Genomic DNA, 21,154 nt, shown 5'->3' on the forward strand with positions numbered 1-21,154 from the left:
ATCTGTACATCCAATGATTTCTGAAATGAAGTTTTTCATAATTCAAACTTATTGTCCGAAAAACTATAAATCAATTTATTTAAGTAAATATCATGAAAACTACTATTCCTACGAAGGTAAAATACATAAACTTCTTTATAGTCCATTAAACTAGCTTTAATTTGAGTGCTAATAGATATCTGTACGTCACATAGTTCCTGAGATATAAATGGAACCTCAATGTTCCATATGTTGGATTTGGCCAGAACCAGATACCAATCCTTCCATGATAAACTTCCCAACCAACCAAATCCACGTCTCTCACCTGACTTCTCCTTTATTACCTGATAATCCTCCTAGGCGTCTGAAAAGACGATGGCCCCGATATTTTCTCTAGAAATGTTATTAGAGTTCTATCAATTAGAGTAGATTCTCCACGTGTTTGCATCATGTCATTTTATAACTTATAGCAAATTTACTTGTTGTATATATTTTTATACAGTTGTAAATAACAATAAATAAATTATTTAAAAAAATTGATTTTTTTGTATTTCTCTTTACTATGGCTGGCAGATTCATCAATTTTTATTTGTAACTATCTATAAATTTTTGTTAAAGTAAAGAAAAATTCCTCCCACTTCCGGGTTGTATTATGAACCTTTAATGATTGAGCTTAGAGGAAAACTTTAGAATTAATTTTTTTTTTTTAAGAATTAATGTATTCAACTTTGCCTTTATTATTATATTTTATCTTGATAATGCTTTATGATGACAGACATGGAGGACTCACCGTTGATTGATGACGGCACAATCCGCCAGAGAGGGCTGCAGAGGGGGTCGAGCGACAGAGGGAGTCAGTCGCAAGTTGTAGAAGACGCACTCCGCTCGGAGCTTGAACTGGATCGCATGGCGCGACGCAGCTTGTTTGCTTGGCTCATGCTCATAGTCTTCTTTGTTTCCATCATCACCGTACTCAGCTTCACCGACAAACATATGGCCGAGCCTAGCCTACGCAAAGTCTATGTTGTAAGTATCTTACTCACATTTGATTATAAAATTTAACTAAATAAATCACAAGAGATAAGGATTCAAATGTGGAAACTCACTTTTTTCCTTTAATAGATATTTTTTCTTCCTGAAAAAATGTTCCTTATCTTGCTTGAATTTTTAAATTGCATAAAAAATTTTGACAGAAGTGAAACTTCAGGAAATGAAATGATACATTAAAATTTTATTAATAATGATATTTGTTTTATCAATATACAATAAAATTGTCCTCTTATTTCTTTAATTATATTAAATTCTTAAAAATATGGTTTACATTATCATTGGTAATATTATATTTTTCACTTTTCGCCAGTCTATCTCGGTGTACCGTTAAGATGCAATTTGGAATTATAGCTAATTACAAAGAAGTTGAAATGCCGGAAATTTCCCTCACTTGTAGTATGCAGCCACGGTTTTTATATTTCAAGATATTTTAAATCAAATGTTCAAAAATTGATTAAAAAAGTAATTTTAATCATCTTTTTCACGTTTCGTACCTCTATCCCTACGAAGCTTCAAGATGAAATTTTAGATTATTTCTTATTACAAAGAGGTTGAAATACTGAACGTTTTCCTCACTTACACTTTACGATTTTTAGTTTTCAAGATATTTTAATTCAAATTTTTTTTCTTGAGTTTAACGCCGGTAACAATTACAAAAACCATTTTTAAAAAAAAAATTCTATAGATTATGGCTACTTTTTGACACCCTATAGTAGGGTATCTATAGGGACGGTCTATAGAGCGACCAATTTAGAGAAAGAAACCCCAGTCTACAGTATTATCTTTGGAACACGTCTATTACAAAATAAAACCGACATTTTGTCACAAGTGACAATTCAAGCAAAGCAACCTTAATCTCTTCCCTGTAACAACAATTCTAATTAATATTAAAAGAGTAAAAACTAATTTTTTAACCACTCTGAAATGAGTTTAGGATAAGGATTTTGAATTAAGTAAAAATTATTTTAGAAACTATTTCATTTTACTATGGCCCATCATGAGATGATTTGTGCTTTTAACTCTTCACATGGGACCCCACATATTAAAGTTTCCTCAGAGCAGGGCTGGCCTCAGCACAATTTTGTGCATCATAATTTTGAGGTGGAGAGAAAGATTAGACGTTAGCAGGTATATGCCTGTAAGACTTGGTCCTGACCTGTTTAATCTTCTTATTGCAGTGGCGAGCTACTGTCAGGTGCCTGTCAATGGTAACACCCAGATATATTATGCTACCTGCTACCTATTCTCGTACCTTGCCACCTTAAAGGCTTTAGGGAGGGGATGCTTGTTCTTATGGAAGGAAAAATAATACAGTCGGTCTTCTTGGGATTAACTATAATATTCAGCCCTTCCAGTTTCTTGGTTATTTGGCTTAATGGTATGGTTTAGCCGGGTGTTCTAAACCATATCATTGATTTATGTTTACATTAACATATGTTTGGTCCTTTTGTGTTTATATCTACGAGTCGTAGCTTTAGTGCAATTTCCTGTTTCTGTGATTAAAGAGTTGAATTAGTTGTGGCAGACTGGAAGAAATTCTAAGTTAGTTTATATTTTTAATACTGTACGTTGTTTATATTTAACTCAGATATTCTTCTGTACTATAGATAGTTATTAATGATTCTGAGACATCTGTTTCAAAATACTTGTATTTTCTTTATATGTTTGAACTATTATAACTCCAAATGAGGCAGGCATAAGTTAAGATAGTTTTGATTTTTTATTAAAGTAGGGATAAATTTGACATAGATTTTTTCTTGCATTTTCGAATTTAGAATTGATGTGGGGTTTAGTTGACTGATGTTACTTCTAATTACTAAGGTTAATTCAAAGATTTAGTTTTTAGTTATTGTTTGTGATTGGTGTATTCATTACCTCTACTGATAAAGAATTGAACAAATATGGGACCATACAGTTTGAAGTGCGTTTCCCGAATCTGTTGTTGTATTGGTGGTTCCACAATAAATTTAGATTTTTAGTTACACATATTAAATTAAGTTTTTGATATATTTAATATTAATAACGATAACAAAATTATTATGTTCTTAAGAAGTAGAAACAAGAATTTTAATTTATGAGGGATGATAAAGATTAAGTATCTGAAAATGTTTATAAAATTCTTTGAAGTAGTTTTAAATAATAGTTTTAACGTTCAAAATGTTAATTTTCTAACTTTACATTTGTTTACAAATAATATTTTTTCCCTGACTAAATTATCTGGAAAACAGCAATATCGATACAAGCTTAATTAAATATATATAGATATAAACTTAATTTAATTTTAAAATATTTTTGACAGCACAAATATTTTTGTATTTTGGCTCACATTTAAAATACGAATCTACTATTTGTAAAAATTATATTAATTTATTTGATTAATTAAATTAATTTTGAAATCATAATATTGATATTTGATCTTGTTTACAGCATATCTATATGTATCGCAACAAATCATAGTTATGATTAATGTTCATTAAAAATTAATAAGATCCTGAATGATTCAGAAACTTAACCATACGTGAAGTGGTGGGTGGTCGCCAGGAACTGCCTTACCATTTGTATACTGCCGACATATAATATTAATCATATACCATATGGATATAATATTAATATGCCGTATAATATAAAAAAAAAGATATTAACGATTTTGAAGTTTTAACGTTAGAATAATATGCACATTATAATTAAATATTATTAAGAATGCGTAGATGGGAAAATTCATAGTATTATGCAATCAGCAATTAGAAATTTCCTTCCTATCTAATTATTCATATAAGAACGTATATTATAGGGCGAATTATAGTTTTTTGTTTGATTCGTTAGGCCAATTTGCTGCGTTATATAAGAATTATGCCGCTTCCGTAGACATGGAACCAATTATGAGGTTTGGCACGACAGTGTTGTAAACCATGCGTTTGCACCTATACCAAAATTTAGCAAGTGCCCACACACGCAACATACTGGACAAACAACATGTTTGGATTTGCTGGTGGAAGCTTGCCTGAATTTGGCCGATCTGTTCTATTGTCGGATTGGTTTCACAAATCGAAGGAACTAAGCCCTAATGATGTATTTAGACGTTTGTACTTAATTTATAATATTAATTATCAACAAATAAATAGTACAAGAGCCGGGAAGAAAAAAAGTCAGCTATCTCATCCTAATTTTTGATTACTTCAATGAAAATTAGGTATAATTACTAGTCGAAATTGATGAGTCTGCCAAGTATAGATAGAGGGAATAAAAAATGGCGGCTGTTTCAAAACCTTTAAAAAACACTAATTTTTCATTCCCAGCTATAATATATCTTTAAAACTACCAACATCACTAGAATATATATGAAAACATTATTTAAAGAAGAATAAATTTTCTGAAATATTAGCCCTAAAAGTTATTGACTTTCAATAGTTCTCCAGATATAGCTTTTTAAAAAGCAAAATTTCTTTAAAATCTACTGAAAGATTAGTAATTAGTTAATTTATTTTATGAAATTTATTTCTCAGGTCATGTGACGTACATATATCTATAAGCACTTATTAAACTTGGTTTAATGGACTATAAAGAATTTTATGACCTTTACCTTCGTAGGAATAGTAGTTTTCATGATATATTATAGTTGTTCGGTCAATAAGTTTGATTTATGAAAAACTTCATTTCAGAAACCATTGGACATACAGATGTCTGCCAGCGCTCAAATTAAAGCTAGTTAAATTTACTACTAAATAGTTAATTATGTTTATCTTTGTAGAAGTAGTAGTTTTTATGATATTTGACAAAATAAACTCACAAAATGTTAATTTCTAGTAGTTCCTATAAAATGTTAGATTTTTGCAAAATATATCTCTAGATCCATAAGACGCACATATGTCTGTCAACACTCAAAATAAAAGAAATTTAACTTACTACAAAGTAGTTTATGACACTTATATTCGTAGGGGTAGTAGTTTTTATGATATTCACATTTGAATATGAATTTGGGAAATGAAAATTTGTCTGAACGACTATAAATCAATTTATTGTAGCAAAACTCATGTAAACTATTACTCCTACGAAGATAAACATCATAAACTACTTTATAGCTCATTAAACTAGCTAACTAATTTAATTTTAGTGCTAATAGATTTCTTTAGGTCAAATGGTTTTTGAGATATAAATTTTTCAAAATAAATTCACTAACTATCAGTACGTCCCATACAATATTTTTATGAAATATCCTTTTTAAAAAGCTATATCTCGAAAACTATTTAACGTAAATAACTCTATTAGGGCTCATATTTTAGCAAATTTACTCTTCTTTAAATGACGTTCTCTTAGGTTTTCTTGTGTTGTTCCTACTTTTTAAGATATAGAGCTCCGAATGAAAAATTAGTTTTTTTTTATAGCTTTGAAACAGCCGCCATTTTTTATTCCCCTTACCTATACTTGGCAGACTCATCAATTTTGACTATTAATTATACATAGTTTTCATTAAAGTAATGAAAATTGGGGTGAGATACCTACCTTTTTTCTCCTCTTGGGCTCTTGTACTAAAACATTTGTGAAAGAATTTTCCCGACTTTTGGAATTAATAATTAAAACTATTTGCCGTGTGGTATATTTTAAAAAACTTTAACTGAGTGTAAATGAATTCTTTAAAATTATCTTTATTGTTTTATTTTTTATTAAAGAGAATCCTAAATATATATTTATAAAAATATTAGTTATGCTTCGCAATTAAAGTGACAAGTACCTGATAAAAATAATATAACCAAAACTGACTTTAATAATTATCTGGCAGCATTTTTATGATTTTTTTTTAAATCTACTATATTTCTTTAATTTTATAAGTAAAATGATTTGAGCTGAAAAATGTTCGACGTCCACCGTCCTTTGTAATTCATGTCTTGTTTGTCAATGTTTGTGGTTGTTCTTGCCTTGCGGCAAATGACAGATATCTGAAAACAGTCCGGCTGAACTTTTTCAGTTGGCATTTTATCGACTTTCATAACAAGCTTTTACTGGAATTGTGAATTGTAGATCAAGCAAATCTCTTGAACTATAAAATTTATTTTATTACAATAATATATTTATATTTTTATATATTAATGTAATCCATATAATATTGCTGTGGAATACGACTTGTTTATCTTTGATTTATGGAATACATATGTTTAGTACGTAATCTATCATTACAATTATTGAAGCTTGTATAATTAACTATATATTGAGAGAAAATTGTGCGTTTTTACTCCATTTAAAAAAAATAGGTTTGAGTGTTTTATCCATATAGTATTTAATAAGTAAGAAACATCGGCTTTATCATTAGATGTTTTTGGCTTCTATATAAAATCTATCCCTATGTGTATGTGTAAGTGTGTGTATGTATACATACAAGTGGAATTCGGGTCACGTACAGGAATAGTAATCGGTAAGTATGGCAATTTACAATTTCAAGGAGGTGCATATGGGAAAATAAAATTTAACTCCAATCTTATGCTTTTTATTTTGGCATTAAATATGTCATATCTAATATAAGAACTGGATTTACAATAAATAAAGATTTTTCCAGAGATAAGTTTTAGATTTTTCTTTTTTATTTAGTACAGTTTTTTTATTTTTAAATGAGTTTCTTCTCATTTAGGAGGTAGAATATAGTTTAAATATTTTCTCAACAGATTAGTATCGCCTTTTTGTTTTTTTAAACATACATTTTCTTTAAAATACCAGTGAATAATATTTTTAACCTTATCTTTGTCCCTTTGTTTGTGTTACTTTCGCCATATATACACAAAGGGAGGATATACCCAAATAGAATATCTGAACTTTAGATGAACTATCAAATATTAATACGATGTAAAACTTACATTTTTTTATTCTGTAATCTTAGTTATATTCTGAGACAGTACAAAGATTTTGTATTCTAAACTCTACTCATATTAAATAGTTAAATTTATGAATTATGATCTATAATTTTTTTTTTATTCTTATCTCCATTATGACTGAAATACGTATGGTTCGGAATTTGGTCGCATGGTATCCCCAAAACTCCATATCTTGGAGATCCCCCAATTGCAGGACGACTGCTATTCTTCTTATAAAAGACACGTTGAGTTGGCTCCAGATTCCCTTCGCGATCTCCAAAGGCTGCCCCCTCCTGTTAGATAACGCCTTCCTGATTGTCCGAGGCCCATTATCTGATATAGACCAAGGGCCATTGTCAAGTTCAAGTATTCCTCAAGGTCTTCAATTCGTTTCTTATTCCACCATCGTAAATCTTATCCAATAGGCGTTACTCCAACAACTTCTTGAGGAAAGAGGGGGGAAAGAGGACTTAATCTAAAAGCTCTGACCGGATTCCCCAGTTTAACGTAGGTATGTAGGACTATTCTCTGAAATTGGCCCTTTTTCTAAGAATTTTTGGAAAACAGACCTAAGTTTAGAATAACCTTTTTGGATAATGTTTTAATTGTTGCAGTTAGAAGTAGCTTCTCAAATCTCACAATCCCCAACTTTTAGGGTTTAAAACTTATTTGGGGGAGGACATTCCCCTTTTTCTCTCCCTCATAATGACGTTCATACTCGAAATTTTTAAAATTTCTTTATTAAATATTAATCAAATTAATTGAGGAAATTATATATGCGAAGCAGACACAATACTACGCAGCGTAAGATTAATTTTTTTTTTTTTTTACTACAATTCTGTGTTTTCCTTATAATTATTCTTAAGTTTTTCTCTAATTCTCCATGTTGATTGATAACTAATTATTAAAAATGAATCTCATTTAAAAAAAATATATTGTTAATAATATATTGAAATTTACTTTAATTCGATTATCAGTATATACCTGTCTACGTGAAAGTAAGCAATACATCTAATCTGTGGAATATAATTCTAAAAAATAAATAAAAATTGGCCTATGAAATCAAAAGTAGGTCTGGTAACACTAAACCTATTCGGAGTAATGTTAGGTATTATTTAGTTCCTTATATTTTTCTGTTATATGGAGAAAAACATTCGCTTCATCTTTCTGTTCTGTACATTAAATATCACAATAGAAACAAACTCATTATTCTTATTATGCTCTTATTTAATAAATAATAATGATGATACTAATAATAAAGAAATTAATTTATATTGGATATATACAATTTATTCTTGTCCCAATTCCTTCTTTTTAAAATTATATTATCTAAGTAATTACTGTACTAGAGAGTTTAAACATTTACGACATATTCAAATTAATATTTCTAACATTGTAGAGTTGTAATTTTGTGCTATTGTCAATTAATAGTCAAGCTAACATATTGTATTTATTGATTATAAATTTTGTATTTTTTATAAATTAGTTTTATAACTTTGAAAAAATTAATTCTTATTGCAGTTAATTGTAGGCGTTGAGAAATAATGTATACCCAATTTTATTTTTGTAAAATAAATATTCTCTTACAATAGCAATAGGCTACACCTCAAATTCTTGATTTTTCCAGAGTAATTTTATTTTTCTAGTAACATTCATTTGATTAAATTGAAAATAAAATCGATGGCGTCCAAATATTTTAGTTAACATTCAGGTCTATTTTTGAAAACACCTGCTAGTGCTCTAAATCATGGGGTTTGCCCTAACGAAATTTACCTTCAAAGAAAGTACACCTTAAGCTGACAAGTTAACTTATTAACCCTCTGAGGATTAAATACCTGACCCGTCTGAAAGTATTACTGAATGTCTCCATACTGTTTAAGTCAAAAGCTTTAACTGTTATCCTCTTTTAAATGGCTACTAGTTCTCATCACCCAGGTCAATTTTAGTGCTTGTTGGTCATTATATTTTAAATTTATTTATTATTATTAGTTCAGGCAATCCAAAGCAGAGGTGATGTTTGTAGAAGTACAATATTGTGGATAAAAGTTGCATGATTAAGAACAATAACAGAAAATCATAAAATCGTTGGTACTTTACCACCAAAACTATTTTATTTTTATAGAATTATCTCAAAATTTATCGATAATAATTTATCTAGAAAAGAAATAATATATCTCTAAAAATTTAGAAAAAAAAATAAATTTATCGAACCACCCTATAACAGAGTTGGGCAACTACGAAACTAATAGCTGAAATTTTCATGGATAAGATATTTATTTATGAATGATTCATTCATGAATAAGGGTCGTATCCATAGCAATGTTAGCTAATTTTTGCCCATCTCTGCCCTATAACAATAAATTTGGTTAACGTGCCTTAAACTATATCGTACCATATCTGCTCAATCGCTTACCAGAAGAACTAATGAATAAATCAACCCCCCCCCCAAAAAAAAAAAAAAAATAAAAAAAAAAATGAGAGGGTACTTTCTTACTTCTATGATTCTCAATAACTGATTTTGATTCACCAAATGACCATATCACCCTGGATTTTTTCTTAACTCCACATAGGTTATTTATTATATTAAAATTAGAATTAGCAATGCATGTGTGCTTAGTAATAGATATTATTGGATCCTTATTTTTATCATATTCTGTATCATCTTGTTTTATTCTCATTATTGTATTAATCCACTAATTGTAAATTTGCAGCTTTATTATTCGCTTCAAAATCCTTTGAGTTATAATTATTATTATATTTAATTTTATGTTTTTAATAATTATTATTTTATTTTTATTTTTTACTTTATTTTCATTTTAGTAGTTGTTAATTAAATTATTGCTTGTCTCACTTGAGATCAATCCGTATTGTTCTTATCTAGCTATCTTTACATTTCACTTATGTCTATCATATTTACGTTATTTTAGCTCCGACCAATAGATGTCATCTGGTTGGACCATATTGGATGTAATTTTTTTGAATGAATAAAAAAAAACAAATTAAAAAAAAAGGTTGATGGACAACAACTGAAATTAAAAATGTAATTTTTTTTTTTAATATTGCAAATAAATTCAAAATGTTGACTTCCTTTATATGTAGATGGTCCATCATATTGCGCTCTTATCTCCGTTCTGTTTAATAAATATTTGAATAGTTTTTTATTAATTAGTATGGACAATAGTTGAGTAGTTTCTTATCAAAATTAAAAAATTATAATGAAAGCGTTGTTTCGTATAGAAAAGTTAAATTCTACAATAATTAACTGAATAATTTTCTAAAAAAAAAAAAAACCTTTATTTTTCAGAAATAGATATATTAACTTAATTACTCATTTTCTAGTTTAAAATATAGGTATAATACTTAGGGGCGTTGCTATAATTGGATGGAGGTTAGGGAAGGGACAAAACATTTTTTATTTAGATATAAGAAGATGGTCAGGGTTGCGGTCAAAAAAGGAACAAATAGTTTATAACTATTTTAATGTCCGACGTTTCGCTCCACTTTGCAGGGCTTCATCAGGGCTAAAACGATACAAAAAACAAAACAAATAATATTACAACAATAAGATACCATAAGGTAATTTAAGATAGGATAAATATTGTATAAAAATAAAGTAATAAGAAATTACATATAAATAAAAGGAAGGAAGACATAAAATAGTATTAATATAAAATAAACTTGAATAAACAATGATAAGAATAAAAAAATAAGTAACAATGTTATGAATAAAATTTTTTAAAAGTACGTAAAATATACAGTTAAAAAAAGTACAGGAGACGTACATAAAACAAAAACAATTCGGAAAAAGAAAAAAAAAAGAAGAAAGTAGAGAGATTAAATAAACGTCTTGAAAGAATAAATATAAATAAAAATAATAATAATGATAATAAATGAGCAAAGAACAAATCAGGACCACCTACCTGTTCAAAGGTAAAGGTTGAACAGAAGGCGACAATAAAGCGGAAGCGTGGAGGAGTGGGGAGGAAGTGGCCAGCCGTTTAACGGTTATATTTCTGTTTCAAATACGTCATGTATACAAGAAGTAGTCATAAAGATATGACGAAAAATGAAAAATAATAAGAGAAAGATACAGAAATATGATGATAATAATAAGTAAACAGTAGAACAGAACAGAGTTAGTATTTAGTAATTTGTATTTTATTATGTTTGTTTTATTTATCATTCAGTAGGCTATTTTTGTGGAGAGGGAAAATAAAAATTAAATTATTTCCCCCAAATTAAAGGGAAAGAAACTCCTTTTTTTACATATATTATTACACCCAAGCAATGTCAGTGTTACATTAGGGTCGAGTCATAAGTAACTTTCGTTTTTTTTATCGGACATTTATTATGTATTCACCACTGTTACTATAGCCTTCTCCCATCTTCCTGGCAGATTATCAATTATTCCTTCCTTGTAAAATGTGGTTGGTTTGGACTGGAACAAGTTTTCAACAGCCTGCCAGACTTGCTCTGAAGAATTGAACGTTTTTCTATTCAAAAACCCTCCATTTCAGAGGTTAAAAAAACAAAACAGTTTAACGTAACGTATATCACATAAAACAGTTGCCAAAAGATTAAATTAAGCGTCTACACAGTGAAAACAAAAACTTGTTGTAATGGTAACTAATAGCGGGCAGATACTAACAATAGTATCTACTACTACTATAGTAAATACTAACAATTCCACTTAGTGACTTAGGAAGTTACTTATTACTTGAACTAATCGATATAGGAGGAAATACATTAAAACAGGTAGATAGATTCAAGTATTTAGGTTCTACGGCAACTAGAAATGAAATTGATGAGGAAATAAAAGCTAGGTTGAAGGTGGGAAATGTTTGTTATTTTTCAATTTCGAAACTGCTTAGCTCGGGCCTTCTGTCCAAAAATATAAAAATTAGAATTTGCAAAACTATTATCCATCCCACTGTTCTTTACGGATGCGAAACATAGCATTTTACACTAAGGGAAGAACAGCGATTTTTTTAAAAATAAATTATTACGTAAAATATTGAAACCAAAAAAGGATGAGTTAAAGGGAGAATTAAGAAGGCTACACAGTGCTAAACTGACGGAACTGCACCCAGTAAATATATTTCAGGTTATAGCATTGTGGCGAATAAGATGAGCGTCTAAGGATAAACACTAAGCCGATGGGTAAACGCCCGAGGGGTGGACCAAAACATAGATGGGAGGATTGTGTTAAGATTAATTTAGTAGATTTGGGTTGGAGAGACGTCACTAGGCAGATGTATGTTGAGAACGATTGGTGGTATCGACATCGAACCTTTATTTTATATCTCATCTAAATAATTATACCTCTCCTATAGCGATATCCCAGGTTTAAATATTTTTAATATGCCGCATCCTCTCTCTGTTTATTTATAAATATTCTATTACTCTACTTCGCTTATTTCGGTTCAATAGAACAAATATCCAATTTATTTCATTTAGTTCATCAGAAATATTTTTTTCAACCGTTCTTAGTAATTATGAGTGGTCGATGTCGCTCTAACTTCTCTCACGTACATTCCTCACGTGCAAATGAGTCATTTACCCATTTCTGTTATCAGTACATCTCATCGTCATATCATTGACAATGATAAGTATGTCAAAATCTGGATATTAGAATTTTGATATATTTTTCGAATATGACGATTATTGAAGGATAATTTTTATTTACGTTGAATTTTCGTAGAATGTATGACTGTTTTATTTTAAAATATTGGAAAACTATTTAAGTCTTGTTCATAAACTTTTCTAAGCGTTTGGCTTTAGTATCGCAAAGAAATATTAAAACTTCATCAACATAAAAAGATATTTTATTTCAAAAGTCTCTGCCGTAAATTTCTATACCCATTATTAATTATTTTTAAGGTATTCAATTTTTCTTTAAATTGTTTTAAAGAATATTTGTCAGAAATGTTTTCTAAAAAACTTCTTAAAAAATATTATTCTGTTAAAAACAAAAACTATTATAAAATACTTGAACTAATTTAATTGTTCGAGGATCTAATATATCATAATATATAATGTTGAATGCATTAGCTTAAGGTATAATATAAATTATATTTTTAATTAGGGTAAAATCTGGTGGTTGAGCATGATTTTGAAAAAATTACCCCCTTGTATAGCCGTCATTCCAAAAACTTTAGCGCACAATGCAAGCCGAATTGGCTTTTTCTAGTTCCGTTGACGTTTTTGAGTTTTGTGCAACAGTTCTACGAACTGGCTATTGTAAAACTGAAGCTAGAGGTTTCATAAAAGATCATTACGTTATTTAATACTGATGGCCAACTATCGTGAAATCACAAATTCGGGGCGTTGTGCAAACTATTTTTTGTTCCCCTTGTTAATTGGGGAATTTGGGAGCATGTTCCACCTTAACCACTAGACCGATAGTCTCGCAAAATTACCTAACTTTCGTCAGTTTCCTGTTACCGAAAACCGAACTTGGAGCCATAAAAAAAGGAAATCTATTAAGGCCTATACAAAGTGTCCGTTCCTTCACAGGCAATTCCTGGCTCATTATCCTGTGATCTATAGCATTGATGTGGCAGTATAAACCTTTGTATGATAATGGAAAGTGCCCGACATTGTACTGACACTGAACTGTCCAACTTTATATCCTCACAACACCAACCCTTATAAATAACTTATAACCTATATGTTTCTTGTTAGTTGTTTGTCTATAATAAGAGCTATTTATTGTATTTAATCATCACTTTTTATCCTCCATTAAATTCAAGATAAACTATAACGTGTAAACTGATTCACTGTTTTGATTGTACTGCCATGACAATAAATTGTCACTTGAAACTACTGGATCTCTACCGGTATAACAAAATATATCATCAAGAATCCTGAAGCAATTTTATTTGTTACAATTCGATTGTTATATCGTAGGATTATATTTTAAAAACAAACTAAAGCATCTTCTCTTCATATTAATGCATAGTCAATAATAATGACATCATTATAAATCATTTAATGGTATATACTTTTTTTTTTATTAGGGGTATTCATGATTGATGTTTAACATGTTTAAGTGTGTTAAATGGAATAACTTGTATTATAAATATTTCTTTATTTTAGTATGTTAAAACGATATGACATTTAACACGATTGAGAGTCTGTTAATAATAAAGGTATTCATGATCTATAGTTTAATATTTTAAATAGTGTTAAATGGAAAAATGTGTGTTAAATGGAGAAATATTTCCTTCTTACTTATTCTTATTTTCTTCTTCTTTTACCATGTTAAAACGATATGACATGTAACATGGTGAAGTGTCTGTTAAATGGAGAATGGCGTCACCCAACAGACCAGCTGAGCTCGTCACCCTTTTATTTGTTTTCGTGTTAGGTTACTTCTTTGTAGTTTGTGTTTCGATTGTGTTAGTATTGTTTTCGATGTTTTTAAAACTAATAAACCAATGGAAGACAATAATAATAGTGTAATGACAGTTGTCAATTAGCTCATCTTGATTCTCTTCCTCACAAATTAGAAGATCAACAAGAAACTCAATAGCCAAACTTTCACACAACTTCTAGTTTTCGCTCAATTTAGGCATTATATAATAAATTACTTTAACCAGAACTAATAACATAAAGTTTTGGTAGGAAAGGTTAAACAAACTGCTCAGAAAATCCGCTAGGAGCTCTTATGCATTTATCATTTAACATGACTTTAAATAGGGCTGCTCACAATCCTACACTTATTACATTTAACAAGGTAAAACATTTTAAATTTAACACATCTTGAATACCCCAAATAAAATAAAAACCAATCTTTATTCTGGGACACTTAGTCCGCTAAAAATAACAGTTTGGAACAGTTTTAGCAGCTTTTGTCTGACTACATTAACTTTTGAACATAATAAAATGAATTTATTGCGATGTTTAAATTAAATTAAATAAAAACAAAAATACTAAATTATCCATGCTTATTTTGTTTTATATTATTCACAAGTTCGCGGAAGTTTGGTAGTCTAGGAGATGGATATATAGTTGGTGTTAGAATTAAGTTAAGGAAGGAGTTTTACAGATGGATAGGAGTAAGGAGTTCCTAGATGAGGTAGCTTGAACGGCAGAGGAGTTTACTAAGGAGGTAGTTCTATGAGTAGGGATATTAAGATTAGGTAGGTTAGGATTTTATATTTAATAGGTGAAATGATAAGCGTGTGGGAAGGAGGTCAATGTTATAGAAAGGTTTTTATTTATTAGGGAATGGAATATGAATGTACCAAGGAAGTATTGTCTTCGGATACCGGTATAGTATAGCTTTGCTCGGAATGTAATGTGAGATATAAGAACACCTAGGAATACCGAAAATAAATCTTATTAAGTAGTTCATTAGTATTTTTAGTCTCTTTTCTTGTTCAATGGAAAGTTCTCCATACATTAGGCATTTCTAGTCGAAATGTGGGAGAATAAGGGGAGGTCTGCTAAATGGAGAATGGCGTTTTGCAACTGACCAGCTGAGCTTCACAACATTTTATCTGTTGTTGTTATGAGTTAAAGTTAGTTAGTTCCCCTTAATTCGTTTAGTTTTTAATTCGGTTCTTTCTAAACTAACAAAGTAATGGGGGAAAATACTAGGAGAGGAAACAAGGAACAAGTGAGTTGGAGATTTTATTATCTCGTCAGATTATAAAGGTGTGTCTACACATTTGCCAAACAATGGAAAATTCGCGCATGCGCTAGCGTGTGAATGAGTTATTAGGATTGGCTGGCACAAGGTGGTCTGAATTGGCGACCAAGCTCTACCAACATTGTTTCAAATCTTGTTAATTAACTTTAGCAGTTTATTTTCTATTTAACATCATAGCACAAAGATATATTTATCTTTATAAATTTAAATATCACGTCTTCTCATTATATGTCTTGGTAATTAAATTAAAAAGTTTTTAATAAAAATTATACCACAAAACCTAAAAATACAACCTACGTACTACAATTTTTATTAAAAACTTTTTAATTTAATTACCAAGACATATAATAAGAAGACGTGATATTTAAATTTATAAAGATAAATATATCTTTGTGCTATGATGTTAAATAGAAAATAAACTGCTAAAGTTAATTAACAAGATTTGAAACAATGTCCATAGAGCTTGGACGCCAATTCAGACCACCTTGTGCCAGCCAATCCGAATAATTCATTCCTGACATTTATGTGTCCTTTCATTTCGCTTATCTTTATTTTGTTCCTTTTTTAGAATGAAAATAGAGTAAATAAATGTAATAAAAAAAAAAATAATAAAACAAAACAAGCGTGTGAATACTTACTGACGTTTGTTGTTTCCTTTGTTTACCAAGCATTTGTACAATTCCAGTATAAGGATACAAAATAAGTTGCCCTGACAATCCGCTAAAAGCTCCTGTGCATTTAAAATATAATATGGACTTTAAATTAAGCTGCTCAAATTCCTATACTTATAACATCTAGCATATTAAAACTTATTACATTTAACACATCATACATACCCCTACTATTTATATTCAAATATTAGTGAAATTTATGTTATATTTTTCTTATTTAATTGCCAATATAAATTTTTCAAAACCGTGAAAAATTATAGAAATAAATACGCAAAATAATATTATCTATTATAAGGTAACATATATTTTAGAACCGGTTACTGAGATGTGTGTCAATTTATATTATTTTAATAGTATAGAAAATGTCATTCATACTGTTTAGTGGAACATTTAGCCTTATAACAAAAAGATTTTCTTTATAATAAACTTTATTATTTTATGTTTCATAAATAATGAGGTGAAATATCTTATATTATTATATTTTTATTACAATACAATGAATGCGGTTTAATTCTAGTTGAAGCTGTATTTTTTATTCACAGCTACCAAACAAATAAATAAATAAAGTCAAAGGTTATTCAGGATTTTGAATTTTAAAATTACAGAAATTACTATTAGATGTTTTATCTGCCTTAAAAACATATCATTGATTCATTGGGTTTGTTTGTTTCTATTCTAAAATATACATCTACCTAGCTGACTTACCAGTGTTTAAATCTTATAACCATTGGCTCATGAATTTTACATGCGAGATTTGTAATGGAACAAAAATCCTACTGCTTTGATAATTCCCTCCTGTCTTCTTGTGTAGAGCAGAAAGAACTTGGCCTAGGATTTCTTGAAACCAATCGATAATCTACGAATGATTAAAGAAATCGTTTTCGGCTCTGTGTTAACCTATTCTACGATGTTCTCCATATTCATCTCTCGTAATAGGTTACGCAAGACGTAGTATTGCCTTCTGCATTGTTTTCCATTTATACTCGTTAAATTGTTGGAACCAAGTACATTAGTGCAAGAGTTAATCATGAATGGGATCAGAATGTTCTTAGGATAAAAATATAATCATCTAAACCTTCACGAACCGTTATAACTGTAATTGTGTTTGTGAAGAGAAACGGGAAAATGTGATCGTTGCGATAATCAATACCATTAATAATGAAGTTCTTTATCATGATGTTTTGGTGAAAGTACGCCCTATATATGGTTAATTTATATCATATAATGATAATGTGACCTCTTACACTAAGAGAACAGCGCTTTGAGGTTTTTGAAAAAAAAAGAAGGAATTAGGTAACATATTCTGACCGAAAAAGTATGAGCTAACGGGGGATTTATAAGGCTTCACTAAAATGCACCCAATAAATATAATTCATGTTATAGTTTTATTCATGTTTCCCTAAAATGTTAATTAATATTGAACCGACGTGTAAACTGTCCTAGGGATAGACCGAAACTGAGATTGAATGGTTGCATTAAAACTGATTTAGTTGATTTGGGTTTGGAGAGGCGTCAGTAGATGTATGTAGAGAAAGATTGGTGGTATCGGCATCGAACCTTTGGGTTTACTAAACCTTTATTATGATAATACAGAAATAAATAAAACAAAAATAAATTAGTTTAAATTTATTTTTGTTTTTTTGTTAACTGCACCCCGACCATCTTCTGATATTTTATTATTATTATAAAGTAACATTACAGTATTTATAAGTAACATTTCTACGTTACAAATATTATTTTCATTTACTGTTTTTGTAATAGAAAAAGAATCATTTCATAGTGGAAGCACAGGTTCGACAGTTTGGGTATAATAAGAGATGTTTAGTATCACTTTCAGAAGATTCCGCCAAAAAAAAAAAAAGAAAGAAAGAAAGAAAATAAACTTTTGTTTTTCAATGATTACAATATGTTTCCTATACTTATAGATTCCAAGGTAAACTTTCTTCTCCTGACTTTTTGGGGAAAAGTGAGATATACATCTCGTTGCATCCACGTGATCTTCATTTGTGAATTTTATTGATCCATTGTATATTGATCGTGACTCTTAATATTTCCGATTTACCGCATTACTTACGTTTCGGGTGGAGCGACGACGTGCTTTTAGTTAGGCTAGACGTTAGAGTTTTGTTGTGACCAGGAAGGGCCGAACTGGTAGGACGATTAGATAGGGACAACTGGTACAAAAAGAGGCAGTCCTTCGAAAGGGAATGTAACCTCATGCCCTAGCAACTCAACTACTGCCCTACTGTCTAGGCAGTTATCTCACCCCAATTTTTGATTACTTTAATAAAAACTAGGTATAATTACTAGTCAAATTTGATGAGTCTGCCAAGTATAGGTAGGGGGAATAAAAAATGGCGGCTGTTTTAAAACCTTACAAAAACATTAATTTTTCATTCGGAGCTCTATATCTTAAAAACTACTTACAGCAATATAAAATCTAAAAGAACGTTATTTAAAGAAGAGTAAATTTTCTGAAATATTAGCCCTTAATGAGCTATTTACGTCCAATAGTTCTCGAGATATAGCTTTTTAAAAAGCAAAATTTCTTAAAAATCTACTGAAAGATTTGTAGTTAGTTAATTTATTTTGAGAAATCTATATCTCAATAACCATTCGACTTACCAATGTCTATTAGCACTCAAATTAAAGCTACATAATTGTACTATAAAGAAGTATATGACCTTTATCTTGGTAGGAATAGTAGTTTTCATGATATTTGCTAAAATAAATTGATTTATATTTTTTCGGACAATAAGTTCGATTTATGAATAATTTCATTTCAGAAACCATTGGACGTACAGATGTCTGCTTTTTTTAATTGCACGCAAATTAAAGCTAGTTAAATTTACTATGAAACGGTCAATAATGTTAACCATTGTAGGGATAGTTTTTATGATATTTGACAAAATAAACTCACAAAATGTTAATTTCTAGTTGTTCGTATAAAATGATTGGATTTTTGAAAACTATATCTCTAGATCCATTAGACGCACATATGTCTGCCAACACTCAAACTAAAGGAAATTTAACTTACAATAAAGTAATTTATGACACTTATCTTCGTAGGAGTAGTAGTTTTTATGATATTCACACATTGGCAAATGCTAATTTGTCGGAACAACTATAAATCAATTTATTTTAGCAAATTTCATGTAAACTATTACTCCTACAAAGATAAACATCATAAACTACTTTATAGTCTATTAAACTAGCTTTAATTTGAGTGCTAATAGACACCTATACGTCAAATGGTTTTTGAGATATAAATTTTTCAAAATAAATTCACTAACTACTGACTTTTAGTATGTCCTATACAACATTTTTATGAAATGTTACTTTTTAAAAAGCTTATATCTCGAAAACTATTTAACGTTAATAATTCTGTTAGGGCTCATATTTTAGCAAATTTACTCATCTTTAAATGATGTTCTCTTTGGTTTTCCTGTGTTGTTCCTACTTTTTAAGATATAGAGCTCCAAATGAAAAATTAGTTTTTTTATCGCTTTGAAACAGCCGCCATTTTTTATTCCCCCTACCTATACTTGGCAGACTCATCATTTTTGACTATTAATTATACATAGCTTTCATTAAAGTAACTAAAAATTGGGGGGGGGGGAGGGGAGGAATAACTGCCTTTTTTCTCCTCTTGGGCTCTTGTACTATAGGGTGTCCCTAAATATCCACTCTTATGATTACCGACGTCAACATTCCTAATCGCATAACATCAATTAATTAAAATACCGTTTTTGAGGTATTAAGAAAGTTAATATGATGCATTTGTTACAAAAAACATATAATGCGGTGCGCGTATCACAATTTTCCTTACCGCCTTTGAAGGCGAAAATTTCGAATATTTTTAATTTTCCTATTGTTATAAAAATTCATATTTAAGAGTTTCTCAAGGTGCAAATAACAACTTAATTCCTGCAAAGAATACTAGAGTTGAACAAAGTACGATGTAATAAAGCCATGTATTTAGATTGCGATCAAGAGGAAAGATCGGACTGACTCGGCTGTCTCCGATATTTCAGTCTCATACTGCTTTCGATGTTGTTTCGTTAATTGTTCACTTAAGTACGGTAGTTGATTAGGAGGTGAATGGACAGGATGAGACTTACGGGTGCCAGGCCTTAAGTTCTCCAAGGATAGTAACCTCGACCTACAGGGTCCTATTCCTGTAGGTACGAAGGAGCGTAGCCAACCGTCGGGTCCTGCAGGAAGGTAACTTCGTTTTATCGGGTACTATTCGTGTAGATACAAAGGAAGGACGAGATATTCAGAGAGGGCAGAGAAATAAAAGACAATATCCATTTCTAAAAAGATGATCCACTATGAAAATTGTTACCCTCCGCCTCCGAGGGAGGTGTTTCTCGTGAAGCGAGATTTGTCACTGGGACCTAACAACTTTGGTCTAGTCTACTCTCTGGGCTATTAAATGCCATCAATATGTTTTACGTGTAAGACGTTAGCTTTCAGTGGATTAGCAGATTCTATTGGAATCAGTTTATTGGAAGACTGATCTACATGACTATAATAAGGCCTGTCTGGATATACATAGCTAAGGCTTGGGACTCCACTAAACCATTGAATTCCTCTCCTATCCAATCCTTACAGACCAAAATCCTTAATGAACCTTACTTTGTCATAAATCAAGTCATCCATCAGGACCTAATGTTCCATACATTACTGATTTGGCCTGAACCAGATACCAGTCCTTCTATGATAAATTTTCCAACTTCTCAACCCACTTGTTTTAACCTGGCGTTTCCTTCATTACTTGATAGTTCTAGGTATCTGAAGATGGCCTCGAGATCTTCTCCTCTAGAAATGTTATTGGAGTTCTATCAATGGGTTGATTCTCCACATGTTTATATCATGTCATTTTATAACTAACAGCAAATTTACTGGTTTTATATATTTTTATACAATTGTAAATATCAATAAATAAATTATTA

The 21,154-nt window shown here is 30.0% G+C and overlaps 1 protein-coding gene across 1 annotated transcript in view; it reads left to right on the forward strand.

The window, feature by feature from the left end:
• Positions 1–21,154, forward strand: part of LOC106689417 (prostatic acid phosphatase) — a gene marked incomplete in the record, with an annotated part of 49,410 nt that overhangs the window by 19,240 nt on the left and 9,016 nt on the right. The window contains 1 exon segment of the mRNA XM_067053396.1: positions 755–1,005. Within this exon segment, the coding sequence (XP_066909497.1) occupies positions 755–1,005 (251 nt within the window).

This window comes from Halyomorpha halys, unplaced genomic scaffold, assembly GCF_000696795.3.
Source record: "Halyomorpha halys isolate HHAL.00 unplaced genomic scaffold, Hhal_1.1 Scaffold1355.1, whole genome shotgun sequence".
Lineage (NCBI taxonomy): Eukaryota > Metazoa > Arthropoda > Insecta > Hemiptera > Pentatomidae > Halyomorpha > Halyomorpha halys.